Source organism: Chlorocebus sabaeus, chromosome 7 (genome assembly GCF_047675955.1).
Source record: "Chlorocebus sabaeus isolate Y175 chromosome 7, mChlSab1.0.hap1, whole genome shotgun sequence".
Lineage (NCBI taxonomy): Eukaryota > Metazoa > Chordata > Mammalia > Primates > Cercopithecidae > Chlorocebus > Chlorocebus sabaeus.
In genome coordinates, this window is record NC_132910.1 from 79,944,947 (window position 1) to 79,966,734 (window position 21,788).

General features: G+C 33.8%; 1 protein-coding gene across 5 annotated transcripts in view; it reads right to left on the bottom strand.

Annotated features, from left to right (window-relative positions):
- SCLT1 (sodium channel and clathrin linker 1) overlaps positions 1–21,788 on the bottom strand; it is a 224,997-nt gene that overhangs the window by 66,808 nt on the left and 136,401 nt on the right. For all 5 annotated transcript variants that reach the window (XM_037991956.2, XM_073017630.1, XM_037991963.2 and 2 more), the window contains 6 exons: positions 19,013–19,104; positions 13,678–13,855; positions 11,090–11,188; positions 7,595–7,666; positions 3,930–4,004; positions 1,116–1,261 (listed from right to left, as the gene is read on the bottom strand). In XM_037991956.2, the coding sequence (XP_037847884.1) occupies positions 1,116–1,261; positions 3,930–4,004; positions 7,595–7,666; positions 11,090–11,188; positions 13,678–13,855; positions 19,013–19,104 (662 nt within the window). The remainder of the gene's footprint in view (positions 1–1,115; positions 1,262–3,929; positions 4,005–7,594; positions 7,667–11,089; positions 11,189–13,677; positions 13,856–19,012; positions 19,105–21,788) is intronic.

Sequence of the window (21,788 nt, forward strand, 5' to 3'; positions counted from 1 at the left end):
AAATCTAAAGAAGATGGGCTAATCCTTATCCTTCACTCAACTTTCAAAATTTATCCTGGAAAGAAGCTTTTTGAAAGTAAGGAACATGGGAGGGTCTTTTACCCAGTCCTTGCACCTTATTCTATGTTTACACCCTTTAGGAAATATGTGAGAGTTCACCTTGGAGAGTAACTTTATGAATATAAGGAACATAAAGAAGACATTGATATCTCCTTTTACTACACACACACAAAATACTCATAATGCAGAGAGACCATGTGAATTAAAACAAATGCAGGAATGCTTTCATTCAATACTCCTCCTTTAAGAGATATATGGGTATACACATTGGAGAGAAGCCCTGTGAATACATGGTATTGGGAAAAGCCTTCATGTGTGATACTTCTCTTAGTACATACAAGAAGATTTATGCTGGAATAAACCAGTTCCTCCTGCAGGTTTGATCTGGAAGTAACCATATGAGCAGATTATCTGAATAGGTTATTGAAAATTACACATATATTTATTAAACAAATTTGCAGGATCTCTTTTTGAAAAAAACTTTATTAAGTAACTTAGGTATTAGTATTTATTTAAAAAATATATTTTGAACACATACAGAGATTGAGATTTCAGGAAATTCAAATAAGAAAATTTTGCTATATTAGGTAATACCATCGGGGTGGGGAGGTAGAAAAATACTCAGAATGGATATGTCAAATTATGACTTTATCACTTTTATAGACAATAAAATATACAAGATGGATCATTATAGAATATTCACTATAACAAGAAATACACTAAATATAGGTAGTATAAAAGAATATAAGCAAGATACTATAATAGCTTCACAATTAGTACAAAGACAACAGTATTAAAAACATCCTATTTAATTGCCAGAAAGGATACATTTAAAAGAAAATGGTATGCTACTGTTAAACCTTTTCTTCCTGCAGAAATTCATTTTCAGAAATAATCTTGAATAAAATTATATTTGGTCCTAAATTTTTTTTTTCAACATAAGATATATTGTAAGTCCTACCAAAAAAAAAAAAAAAAAAGAAAGGTAGAGAATCTGTCAAAAATCGTGTTAATTCTGAAGATGTTATCACAGAAAATCCAAAAGAAAAACTTACTCAATTTCAAGTTGTTTTATTCTATTTTCTGCTCTCGTCAGCCTTATCTGAAGATCATCTTTTGAACGCTCTGAAACCAGGAATCTTTGGTGCATTTCTTCCAGTTTTCTGTAATCACTTTCATTTCCTCTGCCTTCACGGTAAATCTGCAGAAGAGGCTTATTATGTATATAATATTACAGAAGAAACTGTCTTAATAAACAGTTTAGAAACAGAAATCAACGGAAGAAACAAAAAGCCATGATCATGTATTCATTTGTTCCGACCGTAACATATGAAACATATCAATAATTAAATCTGGTTCTCTCACATTTACAAAATAAAATGCTAAAAACTGATATATAAAATAATAATTGTTTTGAGACTAGCCTGGGCAATATAGCAAGACCCCGTCATCTAAAAAAAGTATTAAAAAATTAGCCGGGCATGGTGGCTCACACCTGTAGTCCCAGCTATTAGGGAGGCTCAGGTAGGAGGATCCTTGAGTCCAGGAGATCAAGGCTGCAGTGAGCCATGATCATGTCCACTGTACTCCAGTCTGGGCAACAGAGCAAGACCTTGTCTCTTAAAAAATAGAGTTTATTTTTTTGGAATTATTCATGCTCATGGTAAACTATGCAATAATACAAAAATGTAAAGCAGCTGAAGTAAAAATCAATGGCAACTTAGAGATAACCACTGGTGATTCTTTGATGAATACCGTTCAGTACAATCCTCTATTCCAATATTCAAAAATAAAGATACATACCATGGTCCAATAACTAGAACTCTCTGAAAGTGACTCTAGAATCTCACTCTGGGTTACCTGGACAATGATCTAGCTTGGATGGGGCTTCCCCTTCCTCAGCAGTGGTGGTTGTACCCAAGCTCAGCTTTCCATGCAATGGGGCTCCCTCTTACAGCACAGGGTCTGTAACATCCTAAGGGATCCAAGGTCTTCAGGTGCTAAGCAGTTCACATGTTGAGGAAAATCCTGCACACAGCTATCCTCAAAATCTAGACTGCCTGACCAAGTAACCTGTGTCTTCCCCACTGACAGGACTGCTTTGTCACTCTCTATAAAAACATGGCGTATCAGCAAGTCAACATTCTGCTACTGGAATACAGAACTATGCTGCAGACCCAGCAGTTCTTTGACCTGAGCACACTGGTCTGTGGAACAGTGGGAGAATAAGGTGCTGTGCTTTCCCTTTACCTGTTGTCTTTTGCCTTGTAAGTTTTACATTTCTCCAAAAGCCTTTTCCTTAACCTTTGCCATATGATGTTAAAACATTCATCCCAAACCCTGATGTATATATAACAGGTGGCAATCTAAATGGGAACTGATATGCAGATGGAAACTCAGAAGGGACCTACCTTGCAGGAGAGTGGTAATCATAAGTCCTACTTTGAACACATGTATTTTTTTTTCACAAATGGAACTGTACATTATGTTTTGCTTTGTGTATTACTTTTACTGATGTCATAATTTTTTTCATGTTGATAATAGATATAGACCATAATTTTTATGCTACATAGCTCTTCTTTGAAAATCAAACTCTGACTCTACCATTTACCACGTTTTAACATTGGGTAAGTTACTTAACCTCTCCATGAAAGTTCTTTTTTTTTTGAGACGGAGTCTCGCTCTGTAGCCCAGGCTGGAGTGCAGTGGCCGGATCTCAGCTCACTGCAAGCTCCGCCTCCCGGGTCCACGCCATTCTCCTGCCTCAGCCTCCTGAGTGGCTGGGACTACAGGCGCCTGCCACCTCGCCCGGCTAGTTTTTTTTTTGTATTTTTTAGTAGAGACGGGGTTTCACCGTGTTAGCCAGGATGGTCTCGATCTCCTGACCTCGTGATCCACCCATCTCGGCCTCCCAAAGTGCTGGGATTACAGGCTTGAGCCACCGCACCCGGCCTCCATGAAAGTTCTTAATGCAGCACCTAAAATACAGTAAGTGCTCAATCAAATTTTGTCTCCCTTTCTTTCCCCAAGGTATTTTAAAAGAGTAGGATATTACTGCTAATACAAAAGTATATGAAATAAATGAATTTTAAACTATGGACTTCTCCCAATAGTTTTTCTGAAATATCACGGGGGTAAATATTCTTCCTAAGTGTGAAGTTAAAATCTGTACTTCTAAAAGGTAAAAATCATAGCAATGCTATAATTTTCTGGTTATATATACTTGTTTTATTTATAGATGGCCTAAGCACCATAAGAGCTAATATAAAAATCAAAAAGAAAGTAAAGACAAAGTGAAATTTCATAGGATGAGGTTTAAGCAAGAAATACAGCTACTTCACAAAATTTGTATCTTTAAGTACAAAGTTCAAAGAATATAGCCGCTCTTGGAAAAGAATTGTATCCAGGCAACATCAGTATTTAACTGCAGACTCTAAATATATTTAAGGAAAGTGGGAGGCTGAAGCGGGCGGATCATGAGGTCAGGAGATAGAGACCATCCTGGCTAACATGGTGAAATCCCATCTCTACTAAAAATACAAAAAAATTAGCCAGGCGTGATGGTAGGCGCCTATAGTCCCAGCTACTCGGGAGGCTGAGGCAGGAGAATTGCTTGACCCTGGGAAGTGGAGGCTGCAGTGAGACGATATCGTGCCACTGCACTCCAGCCTCGGTGACAGAGTGAGACTCCATGGCAAAAAAAAAAAAAAAAAAAAAAAAAAAAAGGGAAAAAGAAAAGAAAAGAAAAACTTACCAGGACAATACTAACAAATAAAGGAATTGCTAGTAGATGGCATGATGGAAACAGACAGTAATGTTGCCTATTTGCAGTTGGGTTTTAGGTAGTTATATTTCCTTTTTCTTTTTACCTTTTCTAGTTCTTCTTCCACTGCTTTTTTTTCCTTAATGACTCGTTCAATTTGGCCTTGTTTTTCAGCACACTCCTATAAATTCAAGTCATATTGTAAATATATACATTTGGTAACATCTTAAGAAAAGTGGGAAAAAATGGAGACGTAAAATAATTTGTTCATAATGGGAATATCATAGTTGTCAACACAAGTTTAAGGTTATATTGATTAAAGACAAAACTCAATGTTTGAAGAGCAACCTAACCCAGGATTTCAGAAATTGCCTCCAGCAGTAGGATGCCAAGGAGTTCTAATTAAACAGATTAGGTGGGAGACAGAGGTTGGGGGATTCCAGGGAGAAAAAAATATGAATGGAACTCCTTTCTCATACTATAGATTTTCTTTTTACATACTCTTATCAAGTATTTTGAAAAGGAAACTAAGAACCAGATAGTGGCACAAAACCCTCAGGGATAACCTATGGCCTAAAAGATATGTGGGTGTATAAACTCTAAAAAAGTTAACATTTTTCTTTACAAAAATTATAGCAAACAGAAATACTAAAAATATTTTACTAGCATGAACATAAAGTATTTCTCCTCAAAAGATTTTACGCAGTATTTAGCAAGCATATCAATTAGATAATAAAATTTAATTTTGCTAATGCACCTAAAACAAAAAAATCATAATAATTATTAGTTCTTCACAATTATCTATATTTATACATTTATTTTGGAGAATGGGTAATGGGTATGGCTTTTTTTCTCTCTCTTTTTTTTTTCTAATTGTGAATCATACTTTGGAGGAACCCACTTTGCTAACAGTGCATTACTTACTAATGATGTTCAATTATTTTATAGAAGAAGTGTATTTCAATATGTTTTTAAATTTTAAAGTAAGCTTCTTTTGTGACCCAAAATTAATCACCATTTATTATAATGAAGATCTTTAACCCTATGTTACAAATCAGTTGACAAATTTAAATTTAATGTCTTTTATTAAGATAGAACCCTGAGTGTATACAAAATGCAACATTAATATTCCATATATTCATATAGGAAGTTGCTTATCTAGGAGAGGGTAGTTTCAGTGCTAAATTTGGGATTTTACCTACATTTGTAACTCCTCCCATGTGATTTTTAATATATGTTAATAACAAAGTCTGGCTCACACTTTTGGGGCTGGTAAGTGGTACATAAAGAAATGCATGTGTAAGTAGGCTTCATACCCCTCTCCACCCAATCCACCATTTTACTGACAAATGATGATGGCCTAAAGAATATTTGGTTAACCTGGGGGTAAAAAAAGTAAAATGAGACAGCAAAGTTTAAACCTTTAGAGAGAGTTACCATACTAATTCTATTATAAATGCACTATAATACTAAAGCAAACATTAAAAATTACTATTACAAAGTTTTTAGAGATATTTGCTTATCACCACTGACATGCCTACCTTTGGGGGAAAATATGACAAAATAATAGGTATTTTTTCAGGTACTCATGGAGTATTTCCAAAATAATACTCTATAAAAGAAGTCTCAAAACATACTAAGAACCAATCATATAGACCACGATCTGTGCTGCCAACCTAACCAAATGAGGAATCAACAATAACAGACAGTGTAAATCCTCATGTATTTAGAAACTAAAAAAAAAAAAAGACTTCCAAAAAATTCATGCATCAAAGAAAAGATCATAATGAACATTTTATTTGACTTCTGTAAGTTTGAACATTTTATAATTAATTTTCTTATTTGATATAGATTAATAGCAATCTGCTACATGGCACAATAAAACCTTAAATATTCTTAAGATAAACTACACCTTACCAGAGAAAACAAAGGCTGTTAGGTATATGTTGGTCTTCAAAGGGAGATATGTAGCTTGAAATACAATGGTTCTGGCTTTTTCTTAATCTATTAAATAACCTGCACACTCATCTAAAATACAAGTTTTTCTCTTTCCTGTGAGCATACCTTAATTTTGGGTTAGCAAAAGTATGCTTAACTACCTTCCTGGACTTCATAGTGTAAATAATAGTATGGATGGATAGTATATTAATACTAATGCTATTAGTATAGATAGTAAAATTGTTAATAATAGAAAACAATAGCAAGCATCAGGTTATTATGCTTCAAACTGCAGCTTAGATTTTTTGAGAAAATCTGTCTTAAAGTAGCCAAATGTTTTCCTTTGAACATATTTTTAACATACTTAATACTTCAAACTTTTCAATTACACAGTATAGTTCTCCCCATAGAATCAACGTGACTATCAGATGTTTTAGAAAGATCACTTAGCTATGAAGTAGAATTGTTTTACTATAAGAAACACTTTTTGCAATAAACTGAAATTGTCATTCTTTTCACTCTAAAGTGAGTTTAATATAGCTCTGGTTGTTACATAGCTAACAATGATTTGAAAAATCCCTCGAAGTCTTAGCCAGTCTTTGCTCCCTTGAGAATACAGAAAGAATGAATGTTCATGCCCTTGAATAGTCTATCATCCATTAAATGATCTTGGACTGGGGTAGTATCCTTCTACTCCTCTTTTTCCACAAAGATACTAATCTCTTGATAGCTAATCAGCCCATGAAAGAGAACAAGCGAAATAACTGAGTGATAGAAAAGCAAGCAAAACTGTACAACAACAAAAAACTACACGTGACTAACTGGCCGCATTGCATCCCACTAGTTTTACTTGATGTTCCTACATTATTAAAATAAGTGACATTAAACAAATACAAAATAAATGTTCCTTGTTCTATTACATTTGGGACCCAATACACGATGATTAAGATCCCATCATGTGCTCTCCAAAGTTTGTAGAATGGCAAAAGAAAATGTGGTTCCTCTGTCAGAGTGTTTAAATATATCATTCAGTTGATAAACATTTAAAAATAAACTCTGCAAAACACTGTACTAGGCAAGCAATAGGGAAAATAAAGGAAGGCGTAAGACTCTACTCTGTTGAGATGCTTACAATCTGATTGCAGAGATAAGATTTTCATGGAGAGAGACAGAGTGTGTATGATCAACATACACCTAATGCACGATATTTATTACAAGATATGATTCATTGATAAATTTTGTAATAGAGATAAAAAGTGATACAGGGAGTCAGAAAAGATGAGAGTTTGTGAAGTTATAAACATTTTCTCAATTCTTGAAAATTGTTGTACTTTTATTCTCCTGTAAGCAAGGTTATTAAATTTCTTTACATCAAACTTCAAGTTAAACTTCTATTTCCAATCCCATCTTTAGCCACACAAGTAATCTTTTCCTCTCCCCTCTTGGCCTTCTCATTCCTCAGTCCTCATTTCTTTCAGGAAGCTTTCTGTCTTTCTTCCTCACCACTGTTATATATACTTTCTCTTTCTCCTTGGTTTCCCAGAAAAACTCAGCATATGATAGCAGCTACAGCTAGCAATAGCATACTGTGCATTCTCTGTCAAAGACAGGTAGTTACAGTAAAATGTGATAAATGCCATCTATCTTTCCTGCTAGAACATAAGCCACAAGACTGCTGCAAACATGTCTATCTGGATTTTCACTTTTTACCTAGCACCTAGTCAGGGCTTGGCTCAATAAGCATCCTTTAAATGAATGAATTCCCAATAGTATATATCTTGGCCTTTAAAATAAGCAATATTTGGAAGAAAATATCAGTATAGTCAAACATACCATTTGAAGGGCTGAAAGTTCTTCTGTTAATCGAGAAATTTGTATATTGCATTGTTTTTTTGTGTTTGCAACCTGTAAATTAAGACATTTACTCATTATTTGGGTCTAGAATAAAAATGATTAATATCTGATAAAAACACGTACAATAATAATTTTGATAAAAACAAAATTGTAACTTTTAGGGCATAAAAGACAAATAAGCACACAATATATTAAAGAGCGAAGAATTTGCCATAAAAGTGGAAGAAGAGTGAATAGAATGGTATATCCAAAAGGACTGTGGTTGTCAGACATTTTCATCATAGGATGCTTTTGATTCATAAACAGAAGAATTTTTTTAATAATACCCATCACACCCCAGTATTAAATTACTTTTACTTCTGAAGATAAATTAAGATTTAATAATATTTAATGAATAACATTTAATAAAATTTAATTAACATTTAAATATCTTCAGAAAGAACACTATTAATGTGCACAGAGTATTTTGAAAAATTAGTCACATCTCATCAGGATTTCTCTATGACAATAAATTTTTCTAATAACTATTCATGCTTTTTAAAAGAACTCTGAAGAATACTGATGCCAATGGTAAATCATCAGTAAACTTTTATGATCTAAAGGTCTTTGAGAATTTTCTAGTATCTTGTAAGATGGACTATTTTGAAAATATGATGTAAACCCTGTTTAGAACATTTACAATACTGCCATGTACTTTATATGGTTAATCAATATGAGTTATCTTTCTGAAGGCCTGCCAAGCGTACTATTTCTGGGTCTATTTTAGCTCTTTTTCTTTTTTTGAGAGGGAGTCCCGCTCTGTCTCCCAGGCTGGAGTGCAGTGGCGTGATCTCGGCTCACTGCAAGCTCTGCCTCCGAGGTTCACCCCATTCTCCTGCCTCAGCCTCCAGCTGGGACTACCAGCGCCCGCCACCACGCCCAGCTAATTTTTTGTATTTTTAGTAGAGACGGGGTTTCACCGTGTTAGCCAGGATGGTCTCGATCTACTGACCCTGTGATCTGCCTGCCTCAGCCTCCCAAAGTGCTGGGATTACAGGCGTGAGTCATGGCGCCCGGCCTATTTTAGCTCTTTTCAAGGTTATAATTTGATGTAGACTTTTCCTATGAATAATTATATTAAAAATCAATGTATTCTGTTTATGGATCAGTAACAATAACAGAATTTATAGAGGATTAATGTGTGTTAGGTACTATTCAGAGTGCTTTACATGTATTATCTCATTAATTCTCACAAAAATCCAATGAGGTTGTTATTATTTCCATTATAGATGAGGAAAACTGAGGCAGAGAAATTAAGTCATAAATGTTTCTATAATATAAAAATTTTGGTTCTTACAAGCCTTGTCATGTCTGTCTCTCTCTCGCATAATTTCTAAAATGTGTTCTTTTTAGTATCTAGAAATGATACAGCTAACTTGAGGGCTTATGACAACAGGAAGGTACATATTTTGAAATACATTTATAGTAATCCTGGCAAATACAGATGAATCAAACTATTCATGCCTTTTGAAAGGACTGTGTAGAACTATTGACACTGATGGCATATCATATGTAAACTTCTGTGCTCCAAAAGTCATATGGAATTTTCTAGAGTTAGTATCTAATGAACAAAATGTAAACTTTTGTCATGTGAGGAAATACACATTTCAGTGAGGTAGGTTACTGTGTGATTGGGGTTTTGAAGTCTGTAGAGGGACTAATACCCTTCTCTCATCCTATCCTCACTTTATATAAGCATTTCCCTTTATAATTTTATGAATAGTAAGGACATTTATAAACCAAATAGTAAGATAAACTATTAAGAAATAGGAAAATCCAATAATGGCACTAGCTATGATTTAAAATCAAAAGTAAACAATGTATTTATTTTTTACAAATTTTATTTATTTGAGAGATATCTAAGAAATAAAGTATTTTCATATTTTAAAGAAATAAGCCACTGTCATATTTTTGTTCAATTTTATAGCCAGAACAGAAATATGTGACAATTTATTCATTGTATTTACTTCAGTCAATAGGAAGAGATACATATAAAGTTATTCTCAATTCAACAGGTTAATTCTACATATTTGAAGGACACGCTGTGAATAATTTGGGATTAAATGAAATTCACAGAACAATGCTAAAAATAGTGGCTATCTCTGGGTATTAAACTTGTAATTTTAATTTTATACATATTTTTCATTTATACATATTTTTTCATACATATTTTCCATTTCTTTTTACAGTGAGTATATGTCACTTTTAATAATAATTTTAAAAGTTTACCTAAAAAAATTAACTTGGCAACAGTGTGGAACTCAGAGGGGGCAAAGACCCAGCAAAATGCTTGGCACACAGGAAGTGCTCAATAAATACTTCCTGTGTGAATAGTTGTAATGGCAGGGAAAGGTTGGCTACAGGAAATCAACAGGAACACCTAAGGAAGAAACATTCTGGGACTGACGACAAGAGTAAGTTCAGTTTCAGACATGTTGAGCTTCAGATGCCTGGAAGGATTACATATTTGAATAGGGAAATAACTGGATTTTAGGAAGCATCTGTATTTTCCATTTGCAAAACATTTGGAATGAATGAGATCACAAGGCTTGTGAAAAATCCTACTTAGATTATTTAAAGTTTCATGCAAAAGATGAGCTTCATCAACCCCAAAATCAATGTGAATTTATTTTAGGATAAGAATATACAATTAGAGGAATGCTCATACCATGAATACTTTAATAAAATATTTTTATCATTAAAAGTATAAAATTTATTAATATTTATTTTAAAAATATGTCATCAAGAATATTTTAGGCTATAGTCCAATGTTACAGTACTCTCAACTTCATGAATAGGAAGGACAGAGCTCCTGCAGAAAGGATATAGAAGATTAGAAATTAAAAAGCACACGGTTTACTTTGGACTCTGCCTTAAATTAAAAATTTTATTTTGGGAAATTATCTAATTTCGGTCATATAAAGACAAAGTAATAGATTTTTTTTTTCTTTACACCATGATTCTGTAAAAGTAATAGATTTCTAAGAAATACTTCTGCAGGAAGAAATATTATACAGTGGCTTTGTGGAAATAAAAATTCTACCACCTAGTTGCTTGGGAGAAAGCAAACATTTTAACTTTATTTTTTCTAAACTGATGAAATTTTAAAAACCAGTTTAAAGCTACAGTTCACCTAGGAGAGAACTAATATTGCCCACAAAAATTACAGATAAGGAAAAAAAAGGAACATCTTTATTTTATCAAGTGGAGGGCTATTCAGTATATCCCACTATCCTACTGGAGATAATTTTAAAGGAAAGGAGCCTTTACTCAGTTCCTTTAGTTAGTTTTTAAACACTTATGTTAATAATTTCAATACAGTCTTTATAACTATGTAGGCAAGTATTTTAATTTTAATTTACAAATATTTAGGTAGAATTTAGTCTTTAGTTGTGACTTAAATTCTGAATTTTAAATATAATTAAAAATCCTTACTTCCTTCTTGGTTCTTACGGTAGCATCTTGTACAAACCGAGAAACTGTCTCTTTCATTTTCTCTATGTCTTCTTCTTTTTGCTTCTCCTCAAGTAGAGCCTTCAGAAAACAATCATTTCATGTTATAGATCACATCATTATTAGCAAAGATAGTAACAGGTAAAAACCTATCCACTAGTCACTTTCTACAAACATCTTATTCAAAACTTCTGGGACATCTCTACTTGAATATCATGTTGAAATCATGATGATATTTATTTTCCCTAACCTCCTCACCTGCCCTTGTCCTAACTAAAGACACTTTCCCTATGGTATTTATTTCAGCCAATGTTTCTAACACCCTTCTAATCTCTACAGCCAGAAATCTTAAAACCATTTTTGAATTTTCCATTTTTTTTGAGTCCCTATATAAAGTAAATCATCAAATCTAGGTATTGTATCCTTATAAGAATCTCTTGAATTTCTCTCTCTTTCCATTATTTAGTATTATTCAAATTATGTCACTCATTAACTCATAACTTGATCATTGCAGACACCACTTGTTTTGTCTCTTTGACATGTTTCTATCATTCCAATCATTTCCATCTCCCACCAAATAAATATTGCCATAATCCTAGCTCTGCTGTCAGTCACACTCCATTTCCTTGCTTCTCTGTGAAGCAAAACTCTGTAACATGTTCATCTCCAAGACTTCTTCTTTCAATCTCTTTTATACTTCCTTGAATCAGGCTTTCACCATCATGATCTCCATGTTGATTATCTGTAAGTAAATTTTCAGTACTTCTTTACCAGCAGCACTTGAGATATTTACTTTCCTCTCCTTGTTGTACTTTCTGCATGTGATTTTCAGCACATCACACACAGTACTGGTTTTCCTCCTATCTCACTGATCATTCCTCTTCAGTCTACATTGCTGATTCTTCCTCATCTCCTGAATCTCTTAACACTGGACTACCCAAGGTTCAGTTCTTGCCCCCCTCTCTATATGTCCTTCTCTTAGTGGTCTAATCAAATTTCATGGTTATAAATATCATTTATATGCTGACAATTCCCATATTTATATTTCTAACACAAACCTTTTTTTCTGGGCTTGGAACTCCTTCAATTAGGCCAAGTTGAATCCATTTTAAATCAACATGTAAGTGGCCCTGTGTTCTGTTCCCACCATTTTCCAAAGGTACCATACACATTTTTACCTGTTTTTTTAAAAATTGCTTTTTAAGATAAATTTCCTCCACCTTAAACAAGTAAGCTAGTGACAAGTAACAGCTGTTCTTACATAATAACCTTGATGGGGAGAAGGGGAACTATGCTAGGCTGCACTTCCTGCCTTGCTTGTATGATCGGTTGGGAGAACCTTTGACTTTGAACAAGCAACTGAAGATGGGAAACCTCTAGCAACTAAGCAATGAGTCAAGGAGCAGCTTAATATTGTAGCCATAGACAGTCTCTGTGAGGGTCTGTTGACTTAGGATTTGAGTGAGAAAATTTGGGAGGAGGATGGGTAATGAGTGTTCCTACTATTTTCTCTGTCCACTGTGCTCTACACAAGATGTTTATTTTTAATGGCTTAGTATTAAGAGTGCTCATACAAGTAGGCTTCAGAGGGCAGAGATAAAAATTTTGTCTTGACCTTAATTTTTCTAGTTGATTTAGGTATTCAACACAATTCCCAAGCATATTATGTCTATTGTGTGCCTCTTAACCATTCTAAAAGACAGTATTCAGATCACAGATGAAAATATTAGTTGAAAGGCATGATAAACACCTTAGCATTCCCTTAGATAATTTTTTTTTATTTATTAGCTTCTCAATATCCAACTTACACTATGTTCTGTTTTACTAGATCTCTTGAAAAATCCTCTGTAAAAAGGGAAATATAAATAAAACAAAGCACTTCCTTTGTACCCCAATATACTTGCTAGCAGAGTATTCTGCATATACTAGGTTTTCAATAAATGTTGGTAAATAAATTAATGATTTAATGAACTCTACATATGGGAGGCAGCAAAATAAACATTAAAACATTTATTTTGTGACTTCAATAAACTAAATACATAATTCATAGGGAAGCAGTATATGACAAGGAACACTGTATTTGATAGCACAGGAATCACAATTGTTAGAGAACTAAAAAAGAACAGTGACATGAAGACTTCGGTAAATAAATCTTTAAAGCCAATTAAGCTTCTGCTTTATTAAAGTAATTGAGTATATGATGAAGGGGAATAGAGATGGATAAGATTTATCAGATTCAACTGAATAAAATATAGGGTATACTGCAGTAAAGCACTGTAACAGTTTTTTTTTTTAAGTATGAGACTACAGGGGATGAAGATTAGTTACACAGGGTTTGGGAAAATAAGAAAAGTCTGATATTTATACATTATTTTAGAAAGGAATTGACATTTTATCATATTATCATATTTGGTTTTACCATCCAAGAATATGGTATGATTACTAATGAAAAGAATAGCAATTTCCATTTCATGCATTTATTCTGCAGCTATTGAATCCCTTACTGTGAGGTCACATGGGAGAATAGTCAAGATTTTATTATATCTAAACATATTTACTAGCTTTCTTACCTGACTTTTTTGAAGGTTAGCTTCTTCTAAGAGTTGCATGCTATTTCTGGCTCTTACAATAGCCTCATATCGCTCTTTTTCTAATTCATTGCACTTTGCTTGTAGCTCTCTGGTCTGTTTTTCCAGATGTGTATTTTCTGTTCTTAATTGGTTGGCTTCTTGGATTGTCACACATAATCTAGAAATCAATAATTACATTGGGAAAGTTAAACTTTTTTAAAGGGAAGGAGGGAGATTTCCAGAGCATCTACTACTCAGTAGCATAATACCTGTATTATTATGCCAGTAACTTTCACATGTATTAATATTTTCTCATTTGATACTCATTACACTTCTATAAAGTAGGTTTTACTATCTCCATATCTTCATTTTAAAGAACAACAAACATACCCAGAGAGGTCAGGCATTTGATTAAGGTCATAGGGCTAATGAGCAGTGGGGTTGAGACTGAGCCTGGATTTTCTGATCCTAATTATGTTATGCTTGTTATGGTATTACACTGTATTATATAGTTACATGACAATGACATAAAGCAAACCTGTAAGAAATGAGTTGTTCTTTACATTTATATGGTCTTTTCTCTTTTCTCCCTTTTCATGCTCTCTACCCAGACAAGCTATGTGAACTTACTAATGTATATATTAAAATAATTTTCTCAATATTCATATGATTATATATACATATATATATATACTCATACACATATACACATAAATATACACACATATTATACATACAGCTAACCACAGGAGCTTTTTGATTTTTGTTATAACAATAAAAATCATAATATATTCCCTTTTCTGTACTTGCTTTTCTCATCTAATAATGTAGAAATCTCATCAAGTTATAAAGGGTCCTTCCTTTCCTAGTCTAATGAATGTAACCTCATTTCACTGTTAATTTGTATTTCTCTATAAGAAACTTTACGCATATTTTCTTCCTTTCGTAAGCCACATGAATTTTGTTCTTTGAATTTCTTCTAATCTTTGCACATTTTTTTTCTGATGGGTTGTTTACTTTGCTCTTCCCTTTATAAGAACCATAAATTATAAATATTAACCCTTAGTCTGTCCTTTATGCTGAAAATATTTTTTTTCCCAAATCTACCTTTTTGTTGTTCTTGCCTATTGACTCTATTTAGGGAATCTTCACCACACTAAAAATTTAACACAGCTAAATTTGACTATTTTTTTCAACTTTTGGGATTTCAGTTTTTATAAAGATGGTCTCCTTCATCCATAGATTGTCAGTGTAATCTCTTAGATTTCCTCGACTTTAATTTTTACTCCTATATTTTTAATCCTGACTCATTTGAATTTACTCCTGAGTATGATGTAAGAGAAGAGTCCAACTTAAGTTCCAAACTAATGGCCGGTTGTTTGAGTACCATTAGTAACTAATGAATTTAAATACTCCTATTACCATCCTCCAAATATGCAAATATATATGCAAATATCATAATTTACTAGTAGATTATGTTTCATTAATCTACTTAGTTTTACATGCTCAACTCATTTTAATTTGATTACTGATTTGATTACTTTGGCTTTATAACATGTTTGGTAAGACACATTTTATAATTTTCTTTGTTATTTGTTATTTTCAGGCATTTCTTTTTTCTAAATAGTAGAAGAAGCAGGCTTCTCTATTCTCCCCTCCCCACACCCCTCCACTACCCACTTCAAAACCCTCTTCCTGTCAGTCAAGTGGTTTATTTTCTCATGCATTTGGTAATTTTTGATTAAGTTCGTATCTGTCTAAACTTAATTTTTGGGAATCCTGAGGGGTCCGTGTTCAAAAGTATTTCACCCAAAGGTTTACTATTGCTTCTTCCATGCACCAGGACTACCTACCAATCTGTTGCTACTTTAGTTTTTGGGGCTGAGGTTTCCAAATGAACAGATAGTATAATATTAAACAACAGTGTCATATGAGGACAGAGTTATGATTACACATTCTCAGAGAAAACTACAATGATTATTATGATTTTTATTTTTTCCATTTGGCTACATGATGGAAATACTTTTATTGGCTGGCTATCATTGTTAAGAAGCAGAAATTTTTTTCTATTTTAGCCTTTTAATTAGAGTGTAGCTCCTTCAAGGGTTCTAGCCTGCCCAAGGACATTTACCTTCTTGTGACATAATATAGATCCAGCCCTGACGTCCTTGGCAGGCAAGTCATTTATTTATCATTCTTGTTTTAGCTTCCTGTTTTTGTTTTTTTATTTGTATGCTTGAGAGTTCCCAACTATATAAGTTGAGCATTTAAATGTAATTAAACAGTTCATGCTATAAAGTTTTTATACTATTAGCATTCTAATATGTAAGTTAAAGAAACAACTTTGAAAACAAATCATGTTGTCATTTATCAAGATGCTTACATTAAGAGGGTTTTTTTCAGAATATTTAGTCTGACATGTTATGTGAATGGAATAGTCTGCACAATCATTATTAATCATTACTTTGTTCTCCTCCATTTCTAACCTATGTTACTGAATTGTTGGTCCACTCAAATATCTGCCTCAAATCTTAAGAACAGACATTAATCGTATATTATGTCTGCTGTATCTGGCTTTTGTTCTTCTTTTATACTGATATTAGACTTTACCTGAGCCAAGAAAACAGGGATGGCTAAGAAATCCTCCCACCCTTGTCCTCTAAACCCCCTCTATCATTTTGTGTTTCAGAATAGAGCTAACAGCATAAGATAACCCTGCTCTCGCATATTCCAAAATAAGACCCACCTCCGTCATTCCTCATAAGTCCCATAAGACTCATGCACACCTCGTTTATCCGCCTATATAAAACCTCAGGCCCCTTCCTTTTCTTTGAAACATTCCTCATTAATGAGCATTCTCCCTACTGCAATAGCCTGAATAAAATAATCTCCTGAATTATCTGGTACATTTGGTCTTTCACAGTACTAAAGACCCACCCAACTAAATCTTGAGGAAAAACAATTGTATCTAAATTCTGCTTTTCAATCACTTTCATATGAGCCTTTTCAAGCTCTCAAACATATACATATATCCTATGGTAACTTAGCTTTTAAAATGTCTTCAGTCTAGAAAGTGAATATTTGCTGAAGAAAGGAGAAAAAAAGTGATTTGGATTCCGATTAAGTAACGAATGATGTATAAATCTGGGTGCATTCTTTAGTAAATATGGGTGAAATCTCAAATATCAATTCAGGCAGATAGTGGTAGCCAACCGAGAGTCAATTATATTATTGAATAATTTTCTTTCCCTAACAATTTAAGCATATGAGTAATGGAGGTCAGAAGGTGGTGGGGGTGATTATACAAGTAAGTGATGCCTATCAATCAGACTTCATTCTAAGTTTTTACTTATTTTTTAAAAACCCTATTTTTAATAGTAGTATCCATTGGTGAATTTTCCCTACTGAGAATAATCCTTTGTATCTGTTTAAATAGGTGTAAATGTTGTTTTAAGGACTTTTCTCTGTCATCTACAGAGATAATCAGATATCACCAGATACAGGCTACTTCTAGAATTCCAGAACCTAAAACACTGGCTGGTACAACAGTAGGTGCTCAACACACATTGAAAACATGATGCTTCACCTGTGAATACGAAAGTCCATCTTAGGAGGGAGTCTTAAAGACTTTTCTTCTAACAATGTACGGAAAATCATATCTAGTCATACTGGGGTATATCTCAACTATCTCTTAGAACTTTTTCTACTACTCCTGTTCAATAGGCATAAAAATAGGGGTTTCAAGTATGCTTTGCATATATCTCCTTTATATTGCCCAAAATTACTGAAAACAAACAAACATAAAAATTATTAAAACTTCATTTCACTTCTTTTCTTCTCAAATCTAATTATTATTGATTTCTGCAAGGATCATATTTGTTTTCCTCCACCTGTATTAGTTATTCTAAATATTAGCACACAAAAGGCATTGTTGATGTGGGAGAGGTAGTCATATATTTATTTTCACTTTTATTATAGTCATTGTGTCAAATGAAAAGATTTTATTAAACAGACAAATTATTCATTTATAGCAAAATAAAATGATCAAAGCACTTGGAAAATGTTATCTTTTCAAGATGACTTTTAGCATCTGGTTAAAAATTACTTCTTAGCTTTAGCAAAAGACAAATATATATTCTCCCTACCTAAAATAAAGTCCACAATCTAATATCAAGTCATGTGGCTCAGCTCGTACAAAGAAAAAAGATTTTAAAAAGAGTACTGCATGGACCATTCTGATATACCAGTGTCCTATACTCAACGGTTTGCAACTATGATGGTATTGGCATTTGAAATGTGTGGGGACATTTGGTAGTCACAATGCTAAGAGGTGCAACTAGAATTTCGTATTTGGTGCCAGGGATGCTAAACATCCTGTAGTTATTGGCACAGTCTCAAACAACTAAGAATTGTCTCACTCAAAAAGCCAATACTCCTGTTGAAAAACATGACACCAATTGATGATGGCTATCAGGACAGAGATGAGTGATGGGTAAAGGTATCCGAAGGGCCACTGCAAATTAGAACTCCCAAGAACACAAGGGAGAACAGTACTGGGAAGCAGGATACACTAGCACCTTGCCTTCTGGAGGACCAAAAGGATTGATGATCAAGCTTCAGCTTCCAAGATTTTTCTGACATATTATGCCCAAGATGCAAAAAGAATCTACATTTAGCTCTTGAAGTTAATCCTCTTTGTAGGATTTATGGTTCATGATTCCTAAAAAATAGCTTTTAAAAATAACATTCCTCTCCTTTCTTTGCCTTCCATTTTAATGGTTTATTTCTACTGTAACTGTATTATTTTAGAAGTACAGAATTATAGAGGGGTTGAGGTAATATCAAATTTCCTCTTAACTATGATTTTAAAATTTTAACCGCTCTTTAGAAGAAAGAAAGATTTTAGGTTACTGAAGGTCAACTATGTTCACACCAAAATCTGCAGGCTGACCTAAGGACAAATGAAAATAAAGGTGTACTTTGTGCTCTGCAGTACTGATACAAAAACATGATATCAAGGGTTTTATTTGTTTCCCAAAAGGTACTGGACTAAATTTGGCACAACTATTCTCGTTCAAAGTTAAATTAATGCACTTAGTAAAGGTTTTAAAATCATATTAAACAAATCATCTTTGAATATATATTCAAAGTATAGCAATCTGTTGAATATAATTTTTAATAAATAATGTCTATTAAATCAGATTTTACATCTATGATTATAGTTTTGATTTAGAGTTTATAAAATATTTATTCTAGTAAATATCGCACTCTGAAACTTTATTGTAAAATATCTTTTAAAGCATATCAACAACGCTAGGTGCATTTAACAATTTACCTTATTTCTAATTGTTTTATACTGGACTGTAACTGCTGTAAGCGCCTATCTGATGCTTCCTCTCTTCCATGGGCAGACACCACATCCTTCTCCTAGAAAATAAAGAAACAAGAAGCTTACTTTGAGTATGTGAAAATTCAATACACCATTATACAGGCTAAAGAAAACAGTTCATGCTATAAAGTTACTATGCTATTAGCATTCCAATACATACGTTAAAAGAAACAATATGATTTTGGAAACAAATCATGTGTATAATAAAAAGGAGGGGAGAACTTCATCATCAATCCTGTATTAATAAAAAATACTCAAAAGTTATTGCATATAGATTTCTACCAATATTTCAGACTATTTCTATAATGCAAGTCTAACAAAACGAGAGAGAGATTTCTATGCAGATAATCTGCCTTTAGAATATGCTCTCTTAACTATACTATTCTATGTCTCATTAAGTATCAAGGTAATCACAGGGTCTTTCTTCTTTGACATAGTGATGCTTTGACCTATATTAATAAATTTTATTTGTATCATCTTTCTAAAGAAATTTCTTGTTCATCTTTTCCTGTTTCATGTGTTAACAAATATTTTTTATGATGCCATAACTTTTTGGTTTTTTTTTTTGAGACAGAATCTCATTCTGTCTCCCAGGCTGGAGTGCAGTGGCGTGATCTTGGCTCACTGCAACCTCTGCTGCCCAGGTTCAAGCGATTCTCCTGGCTCAGCCTCCCGAGTAGCTGGGATTACAGGCGCCTGCTACCGCGTTTGGCAAATTTTTGTATTTTTAGTAGAGATGGGGTTTCACCACATTGGCCAGGATGGTCTTGAACTCCTGAACTAGTGAGCCACCCGCCTCGGCCTCCCAAAGTGCTGGGATTACAGGCATGAGCCACTGCACTCGGTCATTTTTTTTTTTTTTTTTTTTTTTTTTTAGGGTCTTGTCATGTTACCTAGGCTGCACTCAAACTCCTTGGGTCAAGTGATCCTCCTGTCTCAGCCTCTCAAGTAGCTGGGACTATAGGTGCACACCACCATGCCCAGCCTAAGAATGCTGTTTTAATTCCTCTATTGCTTTTAGCTATATCTGTTTGAACTATTTTTTAGTAGTTGCTGTAGAGATTACAATATGCATCTTGAACTTACCCAATTTATTTAGAGTTAATATTTAGATAAAAGCTCAGAGAAAACACTGGAACCTTGCAACAGTGTATATCCATGTAGGATCCCAGTCCTGAGTGCCATTGTTGTCATACATTACATCTGCACACTTTACAAATCCATCAAATACAGTGTTATTAGTTCTGCTATAAGCAGTTATCTTTTAAAGATATAAAGAGAAAAGTATGTACACACGTTATTTCATATTTGCCATTTCTGTTGCTTTTAGTTTCTTCTTGTATCTGAGTTGCCATCTGGTGTCATTTCCTTTTAGCCTAAAGAACTTCCTTCAGAATTTTTTGAATGTAGGTCTGCTGGGGACAAACTCTCTCATTTTTGGTTTATTTGAAAATGCCTGTATTTTGCCTTCAGTTTTGAAGTATGATTTCACTGAATATAGAATTCTTAGTATTTTTTTCTTCAGCATTTCAAATATATTATTCCAATACTTTCTGTTTTCACAGGTTTTTTTTTCACCCTTCCAGCCTTTATTTTTGATTCAAGGGGTACATGGGCAGGCTTGTTACATGGGTACATTGTGTGTCAGGGGGTTTGGTATACTGATTATTTTGCCACCCAGGTAATGAGCATAGTACCTGATAGGTAGTATTTCAATCCTCACCCTCCTCCCATCCCCTACCCTCAAGTAGGGCCAGTGTATATTGTTCCCTTTAGTGTCCATTTGTACTCAATGTTTAGCCCCCACTTGTAAGTGAGGACATACAGTATTTGGTTTTCTGTTCCTGGGTTAATATGCTTAGGATAATGGCCTCCAGCTGCATCCATGTTGCTGCAAAGGACATGATTTTGCTCTTTTTATGATTGTGTAGTATTCCATGGTGTACGCGTAACACATTTTCTTTATCCAGTCTGCTATTGATGGACATTTAGGTTGATCCCATCTCTTTGTTATAGTGAATAGTGCTGTGATGAACATACATGGGCACGTGTCTTTATGGTGAAACAATTCATATTACTTTGTTATATACCCACTAATGGGATTGCTGGGTTGAATGGTACTTCTGTTTTGAGTTCTTTGAGAAATCTCCAAACCTTTTTCCACAGTGGCTGAACTAGTTTCCATTCCCACCAGCAGTGGATAAACATTCCCTTTTCTCAGCAACATCACCACCATCTGTAATTTTTTGACTTTATAATGATAGCCATTCTGACAGGTATGAGATGGTATCTCATTGTGATTTTGATTTGCATTTCTCTAATTCGTAGTATTCAGCATTTTCTCATTTGCTTGTTGGCCACGTGTATATCTTCTTTTGAAAAGTGTCTGTTTATGTCCTCTGCCTACTTTTTAATGCTTTTTTTTCTTGCAAAATTAAGTTCTTTATGCTGGATATTAGACCTTTGTCAGATGCATAGTTTGCAAATATTTTTTCCCATTCTGTAGGTTGTCTGTTTACTCTGTTGATAGTTTCCTTTGGTATGCAGAAGCTCTTTAGTTTAATTAGGTCCCACTTGTCAATTTTTGTTTTTGTTGCAATTGCTTTTGGAGTCTTTGACATAAAATCTTTGCCACGGCCTATGTCCAGAAGTGTTTCCACAGTTTCTTGATGAGAACTCAGCCTTTAATCTTATCATTGCCTCTCTGTTCAGGTCATTTTTC